The 18,425-nt window shown below is 48.4% G+C and overlaps 1 protein-coding gene across 4 annotated transcripts in view; it reads right to left on the bottom strand.

Moving 5' to 3' along the window:
- The window catches only part of LOC139229945 (TOM1-like protein 2), a 125,733-nt gene that overhangs the window by 96,646 nt on the left and 10,662 nt on the right, over positions 1-18,425 (bottom strand). For all 4 annotated transcript variants that reach the window (XM_070861601.1, XM_070861599.1, XM_070861600.1 and 1 more), the window contains exon 2: positions 2,668-2,752. In XM_070861601.1, coding sequence (XP_070717702.1) covers positions 2,668-2,752 — 85 coding nt within the window. The remainder of the gene's footprint in view (positions 1-2,667; positions 2,753-18,425) is intronic.

Here is an 18,425-nt window from a genome sequence, read left to right as displayed (position 1 = left end):
GGGGGGAGATTGGGGGGGGGGGCTGGGGGGGAGATTGGGGGGGGGGGCTGGGGGGGAGATTGGGGGGGGGGCTGGGGGGGAGATTGGGGGGGGGGCTGGGGGGGAGATTGGGGGGGGGGCTGGGGGGGAGATTGGGGGGGGGCTGGGGGGGAGATTGGGGGGGGGGCTGGGGGGGAGATTGGGGGGGGGGGCTGGGGGGGAGATTGGGGGGGGGGGCTGGGGGGGGAGATTGGGGGGGGGGGCTGGGGGGGTGATTGGGGGGGGGGGCTGGGGGGGAGACTGGGGGGGAGATTGGGGGGGGGGGCTGGGGGGGAGATTGGGGGGGGGGGGCTGGGGGGGGAGATTGGGGGGGGGGGGGCTGGGGGGGGGGAGATTGGGGGGGGGGGGCTGGGGGGGAGATTGGGGGGGGGGGGCTGGGGGGGGGGGGGGCTGAACGGGCCGGGCCTGAGATTTCAGGCAGAGCCCGTCCCCAGCACCAGATTTACAGGTCGGTGGCGTTGGGTCGGGTCGGGTCGGGGTGGTGGTGGGAGGGAGGTCGGTTTGGTTCGGGTCGGGAGAAGAGAGAGAGAGGTCAGGTCGGGGATAGGGAGGTCAGGTCGGATCGGATCCAGTCCAGAGGCGGGGGGGGGGGGGGGGCGGGTGTCTGGTCCGGTCCGGGGGCAGGAGAGCGGGTGTCGGGTCCGGGGGCACGGGTGTCGGTCCGGACCGGGAGCGGAGGCGGGAGGGGGGGGAAGCGTGTGTCGGGTCCGGGGCGGCGGGGGGAGGGGGGAGCGCGGTTGTTGGGTCGGGTCCGGTCCGGGGGCGAGGGTGGCGCAGGTGTCGGGTACGTTCCGGGAGTGGGGGAAGCGGGTGTCGGGTCCGGTCTGGAGGCGGGGAGCGGTGTCGGGTCCGGTCCGGAGGCGGGAAGCGGGAGTCGAGTCGGGTCGGGAGGAAGCAGGAGCTGGCCGTGGGAGGAGCCTCATTCACGCAGCCCCAGTGAGGCCATTCGGCCAGGGCTAGGGGCTGCGTGCTTCGGGCCCCTCCCACACAGTTTCGGGCGCCTGGAGCTACTGCACTTGCACGCCCACTGTAGCGCGCATGTGCAGAGGTCCCGGCACTGTTTTCTGCTCCGCCCCCTACAGCTCCTGCTGCGCTGCGCCGAGGGCCAGAGGACCTGCAGGGAGGTGGAGAAGCTGGAGGTTTTTTTTAGGCGCTCTTTGTGGCGCGAAAAACGGGCGTCCAGGTCGGGACTGCTCCGTTCTAGGCGTGGCTCGAAACTTGGGCCCTAAACCTCTCCGCCTCTCTACCTCTCTTTCCTCCTTTAAGAGGCTTGTTAAAACCTACCTCTTTAAACAAGCTTTTGGTCATCTACCTTAATTTCTTCTGTGGCTCGGTGTCAAATGTATCTGTTTGTCTGTAACACTGTTGTGAAGCGCCTTGGGACGTCTTACTACGTTAAAGGCACTATATCAATAAAAGTTAATTATTATGATAAGATTTGACTATTTTGATGCTATCCAAGCTGGCCTCCAATCCTCTACTCTCTGTAGACTTCAGCTCATCCAAAACTCTGCTGTCCCTACAATATTCTGCACCAAATCTTGTTCACTGTCCTCGCTGGCAATACAGGGTCAGTCGCCCAGAACCAAGCTGAGAATTTTCATCCCGGTGTTCAATTCCCTCCATGGCCTTGCACCCACCCCAGTCTCTGTAACCACCCCCACAAACACTCCGTTCCACGGACTCCAGCCTCTTGTGCATCCCCCACCCCTCCATTGGTGGCCATGCCTTCAGTCGCATAGGTCCTATGCTTTGGAGTTCCCTCCCTAACTCCCTTCACTCAGAGAATTGTGCACCTGTGGAATTCTTTACCACAGAAAGTTGTTGAGGCCAGTTCGTTGGATATATTCAAAAGGGAGTTAGATGCGGCTCATACGGCTAAAGGGATCAAGGAGTATGGAGAGAAAGCAGGAATGGGATACTGAAGTTGCATGATCAGCCATGATCATATTGAATGGTGGTACAGGCTCAAAGGGCCGAATGACCTACTCCTGCACCGATTTTCTATGTTTCTATGTTTCCTTTCCACCTCACTCCCAGCCTCCCTGAGCAAGCCTTTCATTACATCCTTTTTTGTCTCAGTGCCCATTATTTTCCTTAGATCTCTCAAGAACATAGGAACAGGATGTCATTCCGCCCTTCGAGACTGTTACACCATTCAATTAGATCTTGGCTGATCTGCATCCGAACTCCATCCAGCTGCCTTGGTTCCATATTCCTGAATACCTTTACATACTAAAAAATTCTCTCTCAATTTTGAATTCTTCAATTGACACCCCCCCCCCCCCCGCCCCCCAGCCTCAACAGCTATTTGGGGGAAGAGTTCCAGATTTTACACCACCCTTTGTGTGAAGAGGTGACATCACCCTTGGATGGCCCAGCTTTAATTTTAATTATTCTGGACTCCCCAACAGAGGAAATAGATTCTGCCTATCTATCGGTGGGATGATTTTCTACGTTTAAAGCACAATTGTTGTTGATTCACCAAGAGTTTCTGCCAGAACATTTCACTTCCTAAGCACTCTCTACGCAAAGAATATTTTTCTAATCTCCGTTATATATGGAGGACAATGCAATACTGCAACGCAGCAGGGCAACTGCAGTACTGAAGCAAGTCATACTACTCACCCTTCCTCAGTCTCATTGATGATATCACATATCTCCATGTTGAGGCCCCAATCCTCTGCTTGCAAAGCTCCATCTGTTGCTTGTTCTATTGAAAAAGGATAGCATGTCAGACAGTATCTCAAGAAAGAGATTGAAGGATTACTGAGGCAAAGCAAGCGAGAGTCATCTGGAATACTTCACAAAATACAGACTTTTTGAACCATCTTTCACAGATTACGTTCTCTGAAATGTCATATAAATTAATATTTGTAACTGAACTGTGGTACTATTTCCCCCTCACTAATTTGACTCCCTCCCCTCCTGAAGGCACTGGCTCCCACATTCGGATAAGATTCCAAGGGCAGCAGTGGTACCTCATTCAAGTGTCCATATTCTTGGGTTATCCTGAATAGTGGCAGACGACATAGAAACATAGAAAATAGGTGCAGGAGTAGGCCATTCGGCCCTTCTAGCCTGCACCGCCATTCAATGAGTTCATGGCTGAACATTCAATTTCAGTACCCTATTCCTGCTTTCTCGCCATACCCCTTGATCCCCCTAGTAGTAAGGACCTCATCTAACTCCTTTTTTAATATATTTAGTGAATTGGCCTCAACAACTTTCTGTGGTAGAGAATTCCACAGGTTCACCACTCTCTGGGTGAAGAAGTTCCTCCGCATCTCGGTCCTAAATGGCTTACCCCTTATCCTTAGACTGTGACCTCTGGTTCTGGACTTCCCCAACATTGGGAACATTCTTCCTGCATCTAACCTGTCTAACCCCGTCAGAATTTTATATGTTTCTATGAGGTCCCCTCTCATTCTTCTGAACTCCAGTGAATACAAGCCCAGTTGATCCAGTCTTTCTTGATAGGTCAGTCCCGCCATCCCGGGAATCAGTCTGGTGAACCTTCGCTGCACTCCCTCAATAGCAAGAATGTCCTTCCTCAGGTTAGGAGACCAAAACTGTACACAATACTCCAGGTGTGGCCTCACCAATGCCCTGTACAACTGTAGCAACACCTCCCTGCCCCTGTACTCAAATCCCCTTGCTATGAAGGCCAACATGCCATTTGCTTTCTTAACCGCCTGCTGCACCTGCATGCCAACCTTCAATGACTGATGTACTACGAACGATACAGGACATTACAGCCGAGCCCCATTCTGCCCTCGCCCAAGATCTACATCCACGCACTTCCAGTAAGGTTCACTGTACGTATAGCTATTCGGATCAGGAACCCAAGCTGATTTTCCCTTCACTAACCTAGGGCTCTGCAGCAATTTTCACACCCCAGCTGCTGCCCTCCCGTAACATTATTTAACTTCCTTTCCTTTCTTCTTCCAAAAATCTGACATCTCTTACACAATCCAAGTACCCCAACAGGAACAGAAATTCTCAGACCTCTACCTCTTTTTAAAAAAAAAAACTTGCATTTACAGAACTTTTCACAAACTCAAGATGTCCAAGAACCTTACTGCTGCAATGAGAAACTGACCAGAAAATCTGTTTTTTTAGTGATGTTGGTGGAGGGATAAATATTTGCCAGGACATCGGGGAGAACTTCCCTGCTCTTCTTAGAAATAGTGCCGTAGAAGCTTTTTTCCCCACCCATAAGGGCAAACGGGGTCTCAGTTTAACATCTCAATCGAAAGACAGCACCCCTTCAGTATTGCACTGGAGTGTCAATCCGAATTTTGTGCTCAGGGCTCTTAAAATATAGCAACCACAAATGGCCAAGGGATCAGCTGGTTACCTGGGAAACACAAGAAGAGACGTAACAGAACATGAATAAAGGGGTTCTATTCCATGCCAAATGCCTGCTTATTAACTTGAATACAATGGAGAGATAGCTCGAACAAACATCGACCATCAACGATTAACGTAGCACTATAATCCATAGTATGGATGCTTTGAAATTAACAAGTGTAATCTCAAAGAAGTCAGCAGTTTGAAGGTCTGTTTGAGTAAGAGAGAGGGGGGAGATTACTACCCTTTGTATTTTATACACTTATCATTGATACTGCACAAAAAGTCTGTTCCATACACTCAATTGTTCCATCCTTATGCCAAGTGTACTGCAAGAACCACAGCAGGAAGGAGGTTGACGATTAACACTATGCTCCACTGTGTAGTGTGACGTTCCAAACATTAACTGGGAGTATAAATACAGAGATTGGCTTCCTGCATTTACTATTGAGTACCAGCCAATGAAGGGAGAGTTGCACCTTGTCTGTGATTTAAAAAGTACCGTTGGTGCAGTGTCTGGATTTGGTCACCACAGAACAATGATATAAAGTACATACACTGGGGAAGGTATAAAAGGAAAGAAAGAAAGACTTGCATTTAAACAGCGCCTGTCACGACGACCGAACATCTCAAAGCACTTTACAGCCAATGAAGTACTTTTTGGAGTGTAGTCGCTGTTGTAATGTTGAGAGGGGCAAGACAGCTCCCAAGTTTCCAGTTCCAGTCTCTACCTGGGCAGAATCGGAACCAATATCCTAGGGGGAGTGTTTGCTAGTGCTGCTGGGGAGGAGTTAAACTAATATGGCAGGGGGACAGAGGGAAATTAAAAAAGGAGGCAGAAGCAAAGTATTGAAAGGAGAACAGTAAAAGTGGAGGGCAGAGAAACCCAAGGCAAAAAACAAAAAGGGCCACATTACAGCAAAATTCTAAAGGGGCAATGTGTGTTAAAAAAACAAGCCTGAAGGCTCTGTGCCTCAATGCGAGGAGTATTCAGAATAAGGTGGATGAATTAACTGCGCAGATAACAGTTAACGGATACGATGTGATTGGCATCACGGAGACATGGCTCCAGGGAGACCAAGGCTGGGAACTCAACATCCAGGGGTATTCAACATTTAGGAAGGATAGACAGAAAGGAAAAGGAGGCAGGGTGGCGTTGCTGGTTAAAGATGAAATCAATGCAATTGTAAGGAAGGACATTAGCCTGGATGATGTGGAATCGGTATGGGTGGAGCTGCGGAATACCAAAGGGCTGAAAACATGAGTGGGTGTTGTGTATAGACAAACAAATAGTAGTAGTGAGGTTGGGGACAGCATCAAGCAAGAAATAAGGGATGTGTGCAATAAAGGTACAGCAGTAATCATGGGCGACTTTAATCTACACATTGATTGGGCTAACCTAACTGGTAGCAATGCGGTGGAGGAGGATTTCCTGGAGTGTATTAGGGATGGTTTTCTAGACCAATATGTCGAGGAACCAACCAGGGAGCTGGCCATCCTAGACTGGGTATTGTGTAATGAGAAGGGACCAATTAGCAATCTTGTTGTGTGAGGCCCCTTGGGGAAAAGTGACCATAATATGGTAGAATTCTTTATTAAGATGGAGTGTGACAAAGTTAATTCAGAAACTAGGGTCCTGAACGTAAGGAAAGGTAACTTCAACGGTATGAGGCGTGAATTGGCTAGAATAGACTGGCAAACGATACTAAAAGGGTTGACGGTGGATAAGCAATGGCAAACATTTAAAGATCACATGGATGAACTTCAGCAAATGTACATCCCTGTCTGGAGTAAAAATAAAACTGGGAAGGTGGCTCAACCATGGCTAACAAAGGAAATTAAGGATAGTGTTAAAACCAAGGAAGAAGCATATAAATTGGCTAGAAAAAGCAACAAACCTGAGGACTGGGAGAAATTTAGAATTCAACAGAGGAGGACTAAGGGTTTAATTAAGAGGGGGAAAATAGAGTACGAGCAGAAGCTTGCAGGGAATATAAAAACTGACTGCAAAAGCTTCTATAAATGTGAAGAGAAAAAGATTACTAAAGATTACTAGGTCCTTTGCAGTCGGATTCAGGTGAAATTATAATGGGGAACAAAGAAATGGCAGACCAATTGAACCAATACTTCGGTTCGGTCTTCACAAAGGAAGATACAAATAACCTTCTGAAGGTACTAAGGGACAGTGGGTCTAGTGAGAAGGAAGAATTGCAGATATCCTTATTAGGCAGGAAATTGTTTTCGGGAAATTGATGGGATTGAAGGCCGATAAATCCCCGGGGCCTGATAGTCTGCATTCCAAGGAAGTGGCCCTAGAAATAGTGGATGCATTTGTGATCATTTTCTAACAGTCTATCGACTCTGGATCAGTTCCCATGGACTGGAGGGTAGCTAATGTAACACCACTTTTTTTTTTTATATATAGAGGAGGGAGAGAGAAAACAGGTAATGATCGACCGGTTAAGCTTGACATCGGTGGTGGGGAAGGTGTTGGAATCGATCATGAAGGACGAAATAACAGCGCATTTGGAAAGCGGTGACAGGATCGGATCAAGTCAGCATGGATTTATGAAAGGGAAATCATGCTTGACGAATATTCTGGAATTTTTTGAGGATGTAACTAGCAGAGTGGACAAGGGAGAATCAGTAGATGTGGTGTATTTGGACTTTCAGAAGGCTTTTGACAAGGTACCGCACAAGAGATTGGTGTGCAAAGTCAAGGCACATGGTATTGGGGGTAATGTACTGACGTGGATAGAGAACTGGTTGGCAGATAGGAAGCAGAGAGTCGGGATAAACGGGTCCTTTTCAGAATGGCAGGCAGTGACTAGTGGAGTGCCGCAGGGCTCAGTGCTGGGACCCCAGCTCTTTACAATATATATTAATGATTTGGATGAAGGAATAGAGTGGAATATCTCCACGTTTGCAGATGACACTAAACTGGGTGGCGGTGTGAGCTGTGAGGAGGACATTAAGAGGCTGCAGGGTGACTTGGACAGGTTAGGTGAGTGGGCAAATGCATGGCAGATGCACTATAATGTGTATAAATGTGAGGTTATCCATTTTGGGGGCAAAACACGAAGGCAGATTATCTGAATGGCGGCAGACTAGGAAAAGGGGAGGTGCAACGAGACCTGGGTGTCATGGTTCATCAGTCACTGAAAGTGGGCACGCAGGTACAGCAGGCGGTGAAGAAGGCAAATGGTATGTTGGCCTTCATAGCTAGGGGATTTGAATATAGAAGCAGGGAGGTCTTACTGCAGTTGTACAGGGCCTTAGTGAGGCCTCACCTGGAATATTGTTTTCAGTTTTGGTCTCCTAGTCTGAGGAAGGAAGATCTTGCTATTGAAGGAGTGCAGCGAACGTTCACCAGACTGATTCCAGAGATGGCTGAGCTGTCATACGAGGAGAGACTGGATCAACTGGGCCTTTATTCACTGGAGTTCAGAAGGATGAGAGGGGATCTCATAGAAACATATAAGATTCTGAAGGGACTGGACAGGTTAGATGCGGGAAGAATGTTCCCGATGTTGGGGAAGTCCAGAACCAGGGGACATAGTCCTAAATGGCCTACCCCTTATCCTAAGACTGAGATGAGGAGAAACTTCTTCACTCAGAGTTGTTAACCTGTGGAATTCCCTGCCGCAGAGAGTTGTTGATGCCAGTTCACTGGATATATTCAAGAGGGAGTTAGTTATGGCTCTTACGGTGAAGGGGATCAAGATATATGGAGAGAAAGCAGGAAAGGGGTACTGAAGGAATGATCAGCCATGATCTTATTGCATGGCGATGCAGGCTCGAAGGGCCGAATGGCCTACTCCTGCACCTATTTTTCTATGTTTCTATGTTTAAAAGAAAATGAACCATTGGGTCTATTTTGATGGACCTATAAGGGTGACCAAACAAATGCCCCTTTTGAGCACCACGAATACAAGAAAGAAACACATGGTCCAATCAAACTAAAAGCTCAACATAGGCAAAAAACAGACCCAATTAAAGCAAAGGGAACCGTCTCAACGAAACCATAATGTTGTTATTATCAGTGTCTACAGACACTCGGAACCAGACGGTGCCCACCTGTCAGGAAACACCTCAAAGCATACCAACAGACACCACACATTCCCTCTCCCAAGGCCACCCGGGCACAGAGAATACCGCGGAAAAGAGAGGTGCTGCCACTCCTCCCGCAGGACATGCCCATCCTGGGCCTACCTGTAAATCACTGTCTTGGCCAGGCCCAGCAAAAGGTTCTCTGACTTACGCCAACACCCTCCTCTGCACCAGGTGGCCAAGAATCAGGTGCGCAGGGCTCAAATGCAGCCAAACTTTGAGGAGCTGCCCCTTTCAACAGCTATTCAGAGGCAAACTATGTTTCTATGAACCCGCTAATATACGGAGGATGCTCAGCGTTCCTCTCCCGCCCCCACTCCGCACGGACACACCCCGGCGTTCCTTCTCCTTCTCCTCGCCCGGACACACCCTGGCAGCGTTCCTCATCCTCTCCGAATTTGTCCCAGCATTCCTCTTCCTTCTCCTCCTCCTCCTCCCGACATGTCCTGGCATTCTTCCTCCTGCTCCGGACACGTCCAGGCGTTCCTCCTCCCGGCCCGTTGGAGGCAGGGTGTCCCAATGAAAGGCTCTCTACATACTGTAGTCCTTCCCTGGACTATCGGGGACCTGGGGTGGAGATTGCTGCACGGAGCAGTTGATTGTGCTTAAAAATAACTCCATGTGTACAGGACACAGAATCTTCCAGGCCACAAATATCACAAGCGGCCTGAGAATCCTTATGTAATTATTTTTAAGCACAATCAACTGCTCCGTGCAGCAATCTCCACCCCAGGTCCCCGATGGTCCAGGGAAGGACTACAGTATGTAGAGAGCCTTTCATTGGGACACCCTGCCTCCAACGGGCCGGGAGGAGGAACGCCTGGACGTGTCCGGAGCAGGAGGAAGAATGCCAGGACATGTCGGGAGGAGGAGGAGGAGGAGAAGGAAGAGGAATGCTGGGACAAATTCGGAGAGGATGAGGAACGCTGCCAGGGTGTGTCCGGGCGAGGAGAAGGAGAAGGAACGCCGGGGTGTGTCCGTGCGGAGTGGGGGCAGGAGAGGAACGCTGAGCATCCTCCGTATGTTAGCGGGTTCATAGAAACATAGAAAATAGGTGCAGGAGTAGGCCATTCGGCCCTTCGAGCCTGCACCACCATTCAATATGATCATGGCTGATCATCCAGCTTTCCCTTCAGAGCCTTCACCTAAGACTGTCCTTACTTTGCAAATAGACTGCAGGAATTCCCCATACTACTTGTTGCCATTACTTGACTATTTACTAAGTGTCTCTTAGCTTCACTGTGTTGATTGTGGGCAGCAATTGAATGAGTTATTTAAAAGTTGATCTTGCTGCTAGTAGAGGATCGTTTCGATCCATTGACCTCTGGGTTATGGACCCAGCACGCTTCCGCTGCGCCACTCTGCTAAGCGACTACGAGGAGTACATCATCAGCGTAAACTAGAAGGAAGATCTCCACACCCACAGACAGAGCCAGTCCCGACAGACTTCACACCCTCACACACAGCCAGTCCCTCAGTGTCCACTCCCTCACACACAGCCAGTCCCCGTGTCCACACCCTCACACACAGCCAGTCCCTGTGTCCACACCCTCACACACAGCCAGTCCCGACAGGCCCCACACCCACACACAGCCAGTCCCGACAGGCCCCACACCCACAGACAGCCAGTCCCGACAGGCCCCACACCCACAGACAGAGCCAGTCCCAACAGACCCCACACCCTCACACACAGCCAGTCCCTCAGTGTCCACACCCTCATACACAGCCAGTCCCAACAGGCCCCACAACCTCACACACAGCCAGTCCCAACAGGCCCCACACCCTCACACGAAGCCAGTCCCAACAGAAATTAATGAAAAGTAAATTGAAAAATCAATAATATAGTACAGACACAAACTATTGGGATTGTAGTTGGATGCTAACAGAATAGAGTTGGAGTATTAGAGAGATGAACTTCACAGACAGCCACGCACCCTCAAAAAGAGGGAACATTGATGTAAGGTAGGAGGCCGGCAAGGAGAGTACTGGAAGAGTCGAGTATGGAGGTAATAAAGGCAGGGATGAGGGTTTCAGCAACTGATGAGCTGAGGCAGGGGAGGAGACAGGCGATGTTAGTGAGGTGAAAGTAGGCATTTGGTGATGGAGAAGACATGCAGTTGGAACTCATCTCAGCTTCAAATAGGACCAGTACAGTACTAGCCTGAATAGCATTAAGGAATATTTCACAAATCTAGTGCGCTCCTCGGAGGTTACTTTTGTTTGGCTCGGTGTCAAATTTTGTTTCCTAAAGCTCCTGGTTTCTTAAAGCACCTTGGGTGTTTTACTAAAATGTTGTTGAATAAACTCAACTAAATAAATCCAAACAATGCTGTTGAAATATTAGTGGAATAAATTTCTCATCTCACAAGATACCAAGCACACACATTCACCTCGTGACACTGACTGCCTTGGGCATGGAATAAGACAGAAGTGTACCAAATCCATTATCCCTCTGAGTGTTCTAAGTGTTTGTGTCCTTGATTCCCCACAGGTCAAGTTTCCACTCATCATCAGGGGAGGACCAGTCACTCGGGACTAATTGTGTTGCTCAACGCAGCTAGGTATCAGAAGTCTGCGAGCAGTTCAAACACCCTAACCTCTGACCCGGAGAAGGGCTGTGGAGAGGAAGAATGGCCAGGCTCTCTGATGCTGATCGCCATGCAGCATCCTCTGCCGAGAAAGTGTATAAGGGGATACAATCGGGTTTGGCTGTGATACTCACTGTCTGCACACACACGAAGAACGGCATTACGGGCATCATATCCCAGCAACGAGGATTGTGCCAGCCAGGCTCATGAGATACACAGAAACCCACCAAACCAATCCACACTGGTAGTTTCTGCTGGCCCAATACAGAATGCAAGCTCTTTCTCGATAAGGACACCTCACACAGTTTCTCATACTAGTTCAAAGAACACTCAACAAAAATGCCAGTAATTACTGCCCAATTGTACTGCGCTGTAAAAACAACGTTGGTGCCAGAATTTGAGAAGCTATGTTTTGTTGCTTTTGTTTCCCACATTACAACAGTGACTACACGCCAAAACTTCACTGGCTGGAAAGCACATTGAGACGTCCGGTGGTCGTGAAAGGTGCTATTTAAATGCAAGTCTTTCTATTTGGAATGAGAAGGCATGTGCTTAGTGAAATTTTGCAATCAGACTGAAAAATGGTTACATTTTGAGGGGACATATCGGGAAGGTTGCTGAAGCTCAAGGCAGATAATGTTCCTGGCTCTGACAACTTTCATCCCAGGGGCAACATTCGCTCTCGTTTTTCTTTCCGTGCGCGGTCCCTTTACATTTGCTGCGCAGCTGTGCATGTGCATTTCCGGCGGCAACCACTGGTGAGCGGCCTGTGTGGGTCCTCCTGGTCGATCCACAGCCACCATGCACCTTAGCGGGATTGGTGCCCGGGGTCTGAAGGAATCGGCTAAAACAATAGCATGTTCTGGTGGTTCACTGGACCAAGGCCAAACCCTAGAGGATTGGAAAAAAAAAATCGTTCATCTTCAAATAAAAGGGGCGAAAGATAAACCATAAAATATAGACCCGTTAGGAAAGTTTTTGAAAATATTATGAAGTATAGGGAGCATCTTGAGAGCTAATCTGAGACAGTCATCGCAGTTTTAAGAGTGGGAGGCCCTGCTTGACAAATTTAACAGATTTCTTTGAGGTGACAGACCTAATCGACAGGGGAAAGAAAGTAGATATTATCCAACTGGAAGGAATCTAACATTGTCCCACATAATAGGCTACTACATTCGGTGCAAACCTGTGGGGTAGCTGGGAATGTATTGGCAAATGGTTGGTTGGTAGAGAACGAGTACAGTACATGGGCAGGTATCTGGTAAACAGCTGGACACCAGTGGAATGCCACAAGCTTCAATGTTTCAAAGAAGCTGAGGCGACATGAGGAAACAAAAATTGCACAGCAAGTTGTTGGGATCTGGAATACACTGCCTGAAAGGGTGGTGAAAGCAGATTCAACAGTAACTTTCAAATGGGAATTGAGTAAATACTTGAAAGGGAAGTAGTTGCAGGACTTTGGGGAAAGAAGAGGGGAGTGGGACTAATTGGATAGTTCTTTCAAAGAGCCAGCATGATAGAAACATAGAAAATAGGTGCAGGAGCAGGCCATTCAGCCCTTCTAGCCTGCACCGCCATTCAATGAGTTCATGGCTGAACATGCAACTTCAGTACCCCCTTCCTGCTTTCACGCCATACCCCTTGATCCCCCGAGTAGCAAGGACTTCATCTAACTCCCTTTTGAATATATTTAGTGAATTGGCCTCAACTACTTTCTGTGGTAGAGAATTCCACAGGTTCACCACTCTCTGGGTGAAGAAGTTTCTCCTTATCTCGGTCCTAAATGGCTTACCTTATCCTTAGACTGTGACCTCTGGCTCTGGACTTCCCCAACATTGGGAACATTCTTCCTGCATCCAACCTGTCCAAACCCGTTAGAATTTTAAACGTTTCTATGAGGTCCCCTCTCACTCTTCTGAACTCGTGAATACAAGCCCAGTTGATCCAGTCTTTCTTGATAGGTCAGTCCCACCATCCCAGGAATCAGTCTGGTGAATCTTCGCTGCACTCCCTCAATAGCAAGAATGTCCTTCCTCAAGTTAGGAGACCAAAACTGTACACAATACTCCAGGTGTGGCTTCACCAAAGCCCTGTACAACTGTAGCAACACCTCACTGCCCCTGTACTCAAATCCCCTCGCTATGAAGGCCAACATGCCATTTGCTTTCTTAACCGCCTGCTGTACCTGCATGCCAACCTTCAATGACTGATGTACCATGACACCCAGGTCTCGTTGCACCTTCCCTTTTCCTAATCTGTCACCATTCAGATAATAGTCTGTCTCTCTGTTTTTACCACCAAAGTGGATAACCTCACATTTATCCACATTATACTTCATCTGCCACACATTTGCCCACTCACCTAACCTATCCAAGTCACTCTGCAGCCTCATAGCATCCTCCTCGCAGCTCACACTGCCACCCAACTTAGTGTCATCCGCAAATTTGGAGATACTACATTTAATCCCCTCGTCTAAATCATTAATGTACAATGTAAACAACTGGGGCCCCAGCACAGAACCCTGCGGTACCCCACTAGTCACTGCCTGCCATTCTGAAAAGTACCCATTTACTCCTACTCTTTGCTTCCTGTCTGACAACCAGTTCTCAATCCACGTCAGCACACTACCCCCAATCCCATGTGCTTTAACTTTGCACATTAATCTCCTGTGTGGGACCTTGTCGAAAGCCTTCTGAAAGTCCAAATATACCACATCAACTGGTTCTCACTTGTCCACTCTACTGGAAACATCCTCAAAAAATTCCAGAAGATTTGTCAAGCATGATCTCCCTTTCACAAATCCATGCTGACTTGGACCTATCATGTCACCATTTTCCAAATGCGCTGCTATGACATCCTTAATAATTGATTCCATCATTTTACCCACTACTGAGGTCAGGCTGACCGGTCTATAATTCCCTGCTTTCTCTCTCCCTCCTTTTTTAAAAAGTGGGGTTACATTGGCTACCCTCCACTCGATAGGAACTGATCCAGAGTCAATGGAATGTTGGAAAATGACTGTCAATGCATCCGCTATTTCCAAGGCCACCTCCTTAAGTACTCTGGGATGCAGTCCATCAGGCCCTGGGGATTTATCGGCCTTCAATCCCATCAATTTCCCCAACACAATTTCCCGACTAATAAAGATTTCCCTCAGTTCCTCCTCCTTACTAGACCCTCTGACCACTTTTATATCCGGAAGGTTGTTTGTGTCCTCCTTAGTGAATACCGAACCAAAGTACTTGTTCAATTGGTCTGCCGTTTCTTTGTTCCCCGTTATGACTTCCCCTGATTCTGACTGCAGGGGACCTACGTTTGTCTTTACTAACCTTTTTCTCTTTACATACCTATAGAAACTTTTGCAATCCGCCTTAATGTTCCCTGCAAGCTTCTTCTCGTACTCCATTTTCCCTGCCCTAATCAAACCCTTTGTCCTCCTCTGCTGAGTTCTAAATTTCTCCCAGTCCCCAGGTTCGCTGCTATTTCTTGCCAATTTGTATGCCACTTCCTTGGCTTTAATACTATCCCTGATTTCCCTAGATAGCCACGGTTGAGCCATCTTCCCTTTTTTATTTTTACGCCAGACAGGAATGTACAATTGTTGTAATTCATACATGCGGTCTCTAAATGTCTGCCATTGCCCATCCACAGTCAACCCCTTAAGTATCATTAGCCAATCTATCTTAGCCAGTTCATGCCTCATACCTTCAAAGTTACCCTTCTTTAAGTTCTGGACCATGGTCTCTGAATTAACTGTTTCATTCTCCATCCTAATGCAGAATTCAACCATATTATGGTCAGTCTTCCCCAAGGGGCCTCGCACAATGAGATTGCTAATTAATCCTCTCTCATTACACAACACCCAGTCTAAGATGGCCTCCCCCCTAGTTGGTTCCTCGACATATTGGTCTAGAAAACCATCCCTTATGCACTCCAGGAAATCCTCCTCCATCGTATTGCTTCCAGTTTGACTGGCCCAATCTATGTGCATATTAAAGTCACCCATTATAACTGCTGCACCTTTATTGCATGCACTCCTAATTTCCTGTTTGATGCCCTCCCCAACATCACTACTACTGTTTGGAGGTCTGTACACAACTCCCACTAACGATTTTTGCCCTTTAGTGTTCTGTAGCTCTACCCATATAGATTCCACATCATCCAAGCTAATGTCTTTCCTAACTATTGCATTAATCTCCTCTTTAACCAGCAATGCTACCCCACCTCCTTTTCCTTTTATTCTATCCTTCCTGAATGTTGAATACCCCTGGATGTTGAGTTCCCAGCCCTGATCATCCTGGAGCCACGTCTCCGTAATCCCAATCACATCATATTTGTTAACATCTATTTGCACAGTTAATTCATCCACCTTATTGCGGATACTCCTTGCATTAAGACACAAAGCCTTCAGGCTTGCTTTTTTAACACCCTTTGTCCTTTTAGAATTTTGCTGTACAGTGGCCCTTTTTGTTCTTTGCCTTGGGTTTCTCTGCCCTCCACTTTTCCTCATCTCCTTTCTGTCTTTTGCTTTTGCCTCATTTTTGTCTCCCTCTGTCTCCCTGCATAGGTTCCCATCCCCCTGCAATATTAGTTTAACTCCTCCCCAACAGCACTAGCAAACACTCCCCCTAGGACATTGGTTCCGGTCCTGCCCAGGTGCAGACCGTCCGGTTTGTACTGGTCCCACCTCCCCCAGAACCGGTTCCAATGCCCCAAGAATTTGAATCCCTCCCTGCTGCACTACTGCTCAAGCCATGTATTCATCTGCGCTATCCTGCGATTCCTACTCTGACTAGCACGTGGCACTGGTAGCAATCCCGAGATTACTACTTTTGAGGTCCTACTTTTTAATTTAGCTCCTAAAATTCTTTTCGTAGGACCACATCCCTTTTTTTACCTATGTCGTTGGTACCAATGTGCACCACGACAACTGGCTGTTCTCTCTCCCATTTCAGAATGTCCTGCACCCGCTCCGAGACATCCTTGACCCTTGCACCAGGGAGGCAACATACCATCCTGGAGTCTCGGTTGCGTCCGCAGAAACGCCTAACTATTCCCCTCACCATCGAATCCCCTATCACTATCGCTCTCCCACTCTTTTTCCTGCCCTCCTGTGCAGCAGAGCCACCCACAGTGCCATGAACTTGGCTGCTGCTGCCCTCCCCTGATGAGTCATCCTCCCCAACAGTACTCAAAGCAGTATATCTGTTTTGCAGGGGGATGACTACAGGGGACCCCTGCACTATCTTTCTTGCACTGCTCTTCCTGCTGGTCTTCCATTCCCTATCTGGCTGTGGACCCTTCTCCTGCGGTAAGACCAACTCACTACACGTGATACTCACGTCATTCTCAGCATCGTGGCTGCTCCAGAGTGAATCCACCCTCAGCTCCAATTCTGCAACGCGGACCGTCAAGAGCTCGAGGCGGATACACTTCCCACACACGTAGCGCCCAGGGACACCGGAAGTGTCCCCGAGTTCCCACATGGTACAGGAGGAGCATATCACATGGCCGAGCTCTCCTGCCATGTCTTAACCTTAGATACCCTTAAATTGGTAATAACAATGTTACAGTTCACTTACTGATATAAAAAATAAAAGAAAAGCTACTCACCAATCACCAGCCAATCACTTACCTCATTGGCTGTGACGTCACTTTTTGATTACTTTCTACTTCTATTTTGCTTTCTCTCCCGCTGTAGCTGCCTTTTGATAGGCTGCTCCCGTGTCTCACCAATTGCCGCTGGCTCTCGATCTCCCGCTGGGCCTTTTATAGGCTGCTCCCGCGTCTCACCAACTGCCGCTGGGCCTTTTATAGGCCGCTCCCGCGTCTCACCAACTGCCGCTGGCTCTCGATCTCCCGCTGGGCCTTTTATAGGTCGCTCCCCTCTCACCAACTGCCGCTGGCTCTCGATCTCCCGCTGGGCCTTTTATAGGCTGCTCCCGCGTCTCACCCACTGCCGCTGGCTCTCGATCTCCCGCTGGGCCTTTTATAGGCTGCTCCCGCGTCTCACCAACTGCCGCTGGCTCTCGATCTCCCGCTGGGCTTTTGATAGGTCGCTCCCCTCTCACCAACTGCCGCTGGCTCTCGATCTCCCGCTGGGCTTTTGATAGGTCGCTCCCCTCTCACCAACTGCCGCTGGCTCTCGATCTCCCGCTGGGCCTTTTATAGGTCGCTCCCCTCTCACCAACTGCTGCTGGCTCTCGATCTCCCGCTGGGCTTTTATAGGCTGCTCCCCTCTCACCAACTGCCGCTGGTCCGAATGACTTCCTTCTAATAATAACTTTTATTTATATAGCGCCTTTAACGCAATAAGACGTCCCAAGGCGCTTCACAGCAGTGTTACAGACAAACAGATACATTTGACACCAAGCCACAGAAGAAATTAAGGCAGATGATCAAAAGCTCGTTTTAAGAGGTAGGTTTTAAGGAGCGTCTTAAAGAGAGGTAGAGAGGCGGAGAGGTTGAGGGAGTTCCAGAGCCTGGGGCCCAGGCAGCTAAAGGCACGGCACCAATGGTTGAGCGATTGTAATGAGGGATGTCGAAGAGGCCAGAATTTGAGGAGCGCAGACAACTTGTGGGATCGTGAGGCTGAAAAAGATGAGAGATAGGGAGGGGCGAGGCCATGGAGTGATTTGTAAACAAGGATGAGAATTTTGAAATTAAGATGTTGTTTAACTGGGATCCAACGTAGGTCAGAAAGCACAGGGATGATGGGTGATCGGGACTTGGTGTGGGTTAGTACACAGACTGAGTTTTGGATGACTTCAAGTTTACGTAGTGTGGAATGTGGAAGGCAGGCCAGGAGTGAGGTGGAGTAGAGGTAACAAAGGCATGAAGCAAGGGCAGAGGTGAACAATGTTATGGAGGTGGGAAAAGGCGGTTTTAGCTATGCTGCGGAAATGTGGCTGGAAACTCATTTCAGGGTCATTACTGTATAAAATGATAGTAAAATCTATACTGTAATAAAAACAGAAAATGCTATTTCCAGCACTTTGTTTTTATTTCAGATTTTGCAGCATCTGCAGTATCTTGCTTTTGTCCTTCTATACTGTATCAGTCCAAGAATGTTGGAATTGCTGTTTATAATTTTTTTTTTTTAATAAGTGAGTTAGAGGAAGGTATTATGCCCAAAGTGTCCAAATTTGCAGAGGATACCAAATTGGGAGCAGTGGAAAACGATGAATATCAGAGTGCACAAATTCAAAAAGCATCTGGACAAGCTAACAATGGGTGGGGAAATGGCATTTAATAGAAAGAAATACGGCGATGAGATTTGGCAAAGGGAAGGTTGATGTGGATTATGAGCTAAAGGGGAATGTGCTGGAGTTATCG

This window comes from Pristiophorus japonicus, chromosome 19 (assembly GCF_044704955.1).
Source record: "Pristiophorus japonicus isolate sPriJap1 chromosome 19, sPriJap1.hap1, whole genome shotgun sequence".
NCBI classification, from domain to species: Eukaryota; Metazoa; Chordata; class Chondrichthyes; family Pristiophoridae; genus Pristiophorus; species Pristiophorus japonicus.
The sequence above is the reverse complement of the archived record's forward strand: the minus strand, read 5'-3'. Positions and strand labels throughout refer to the sequence as shown.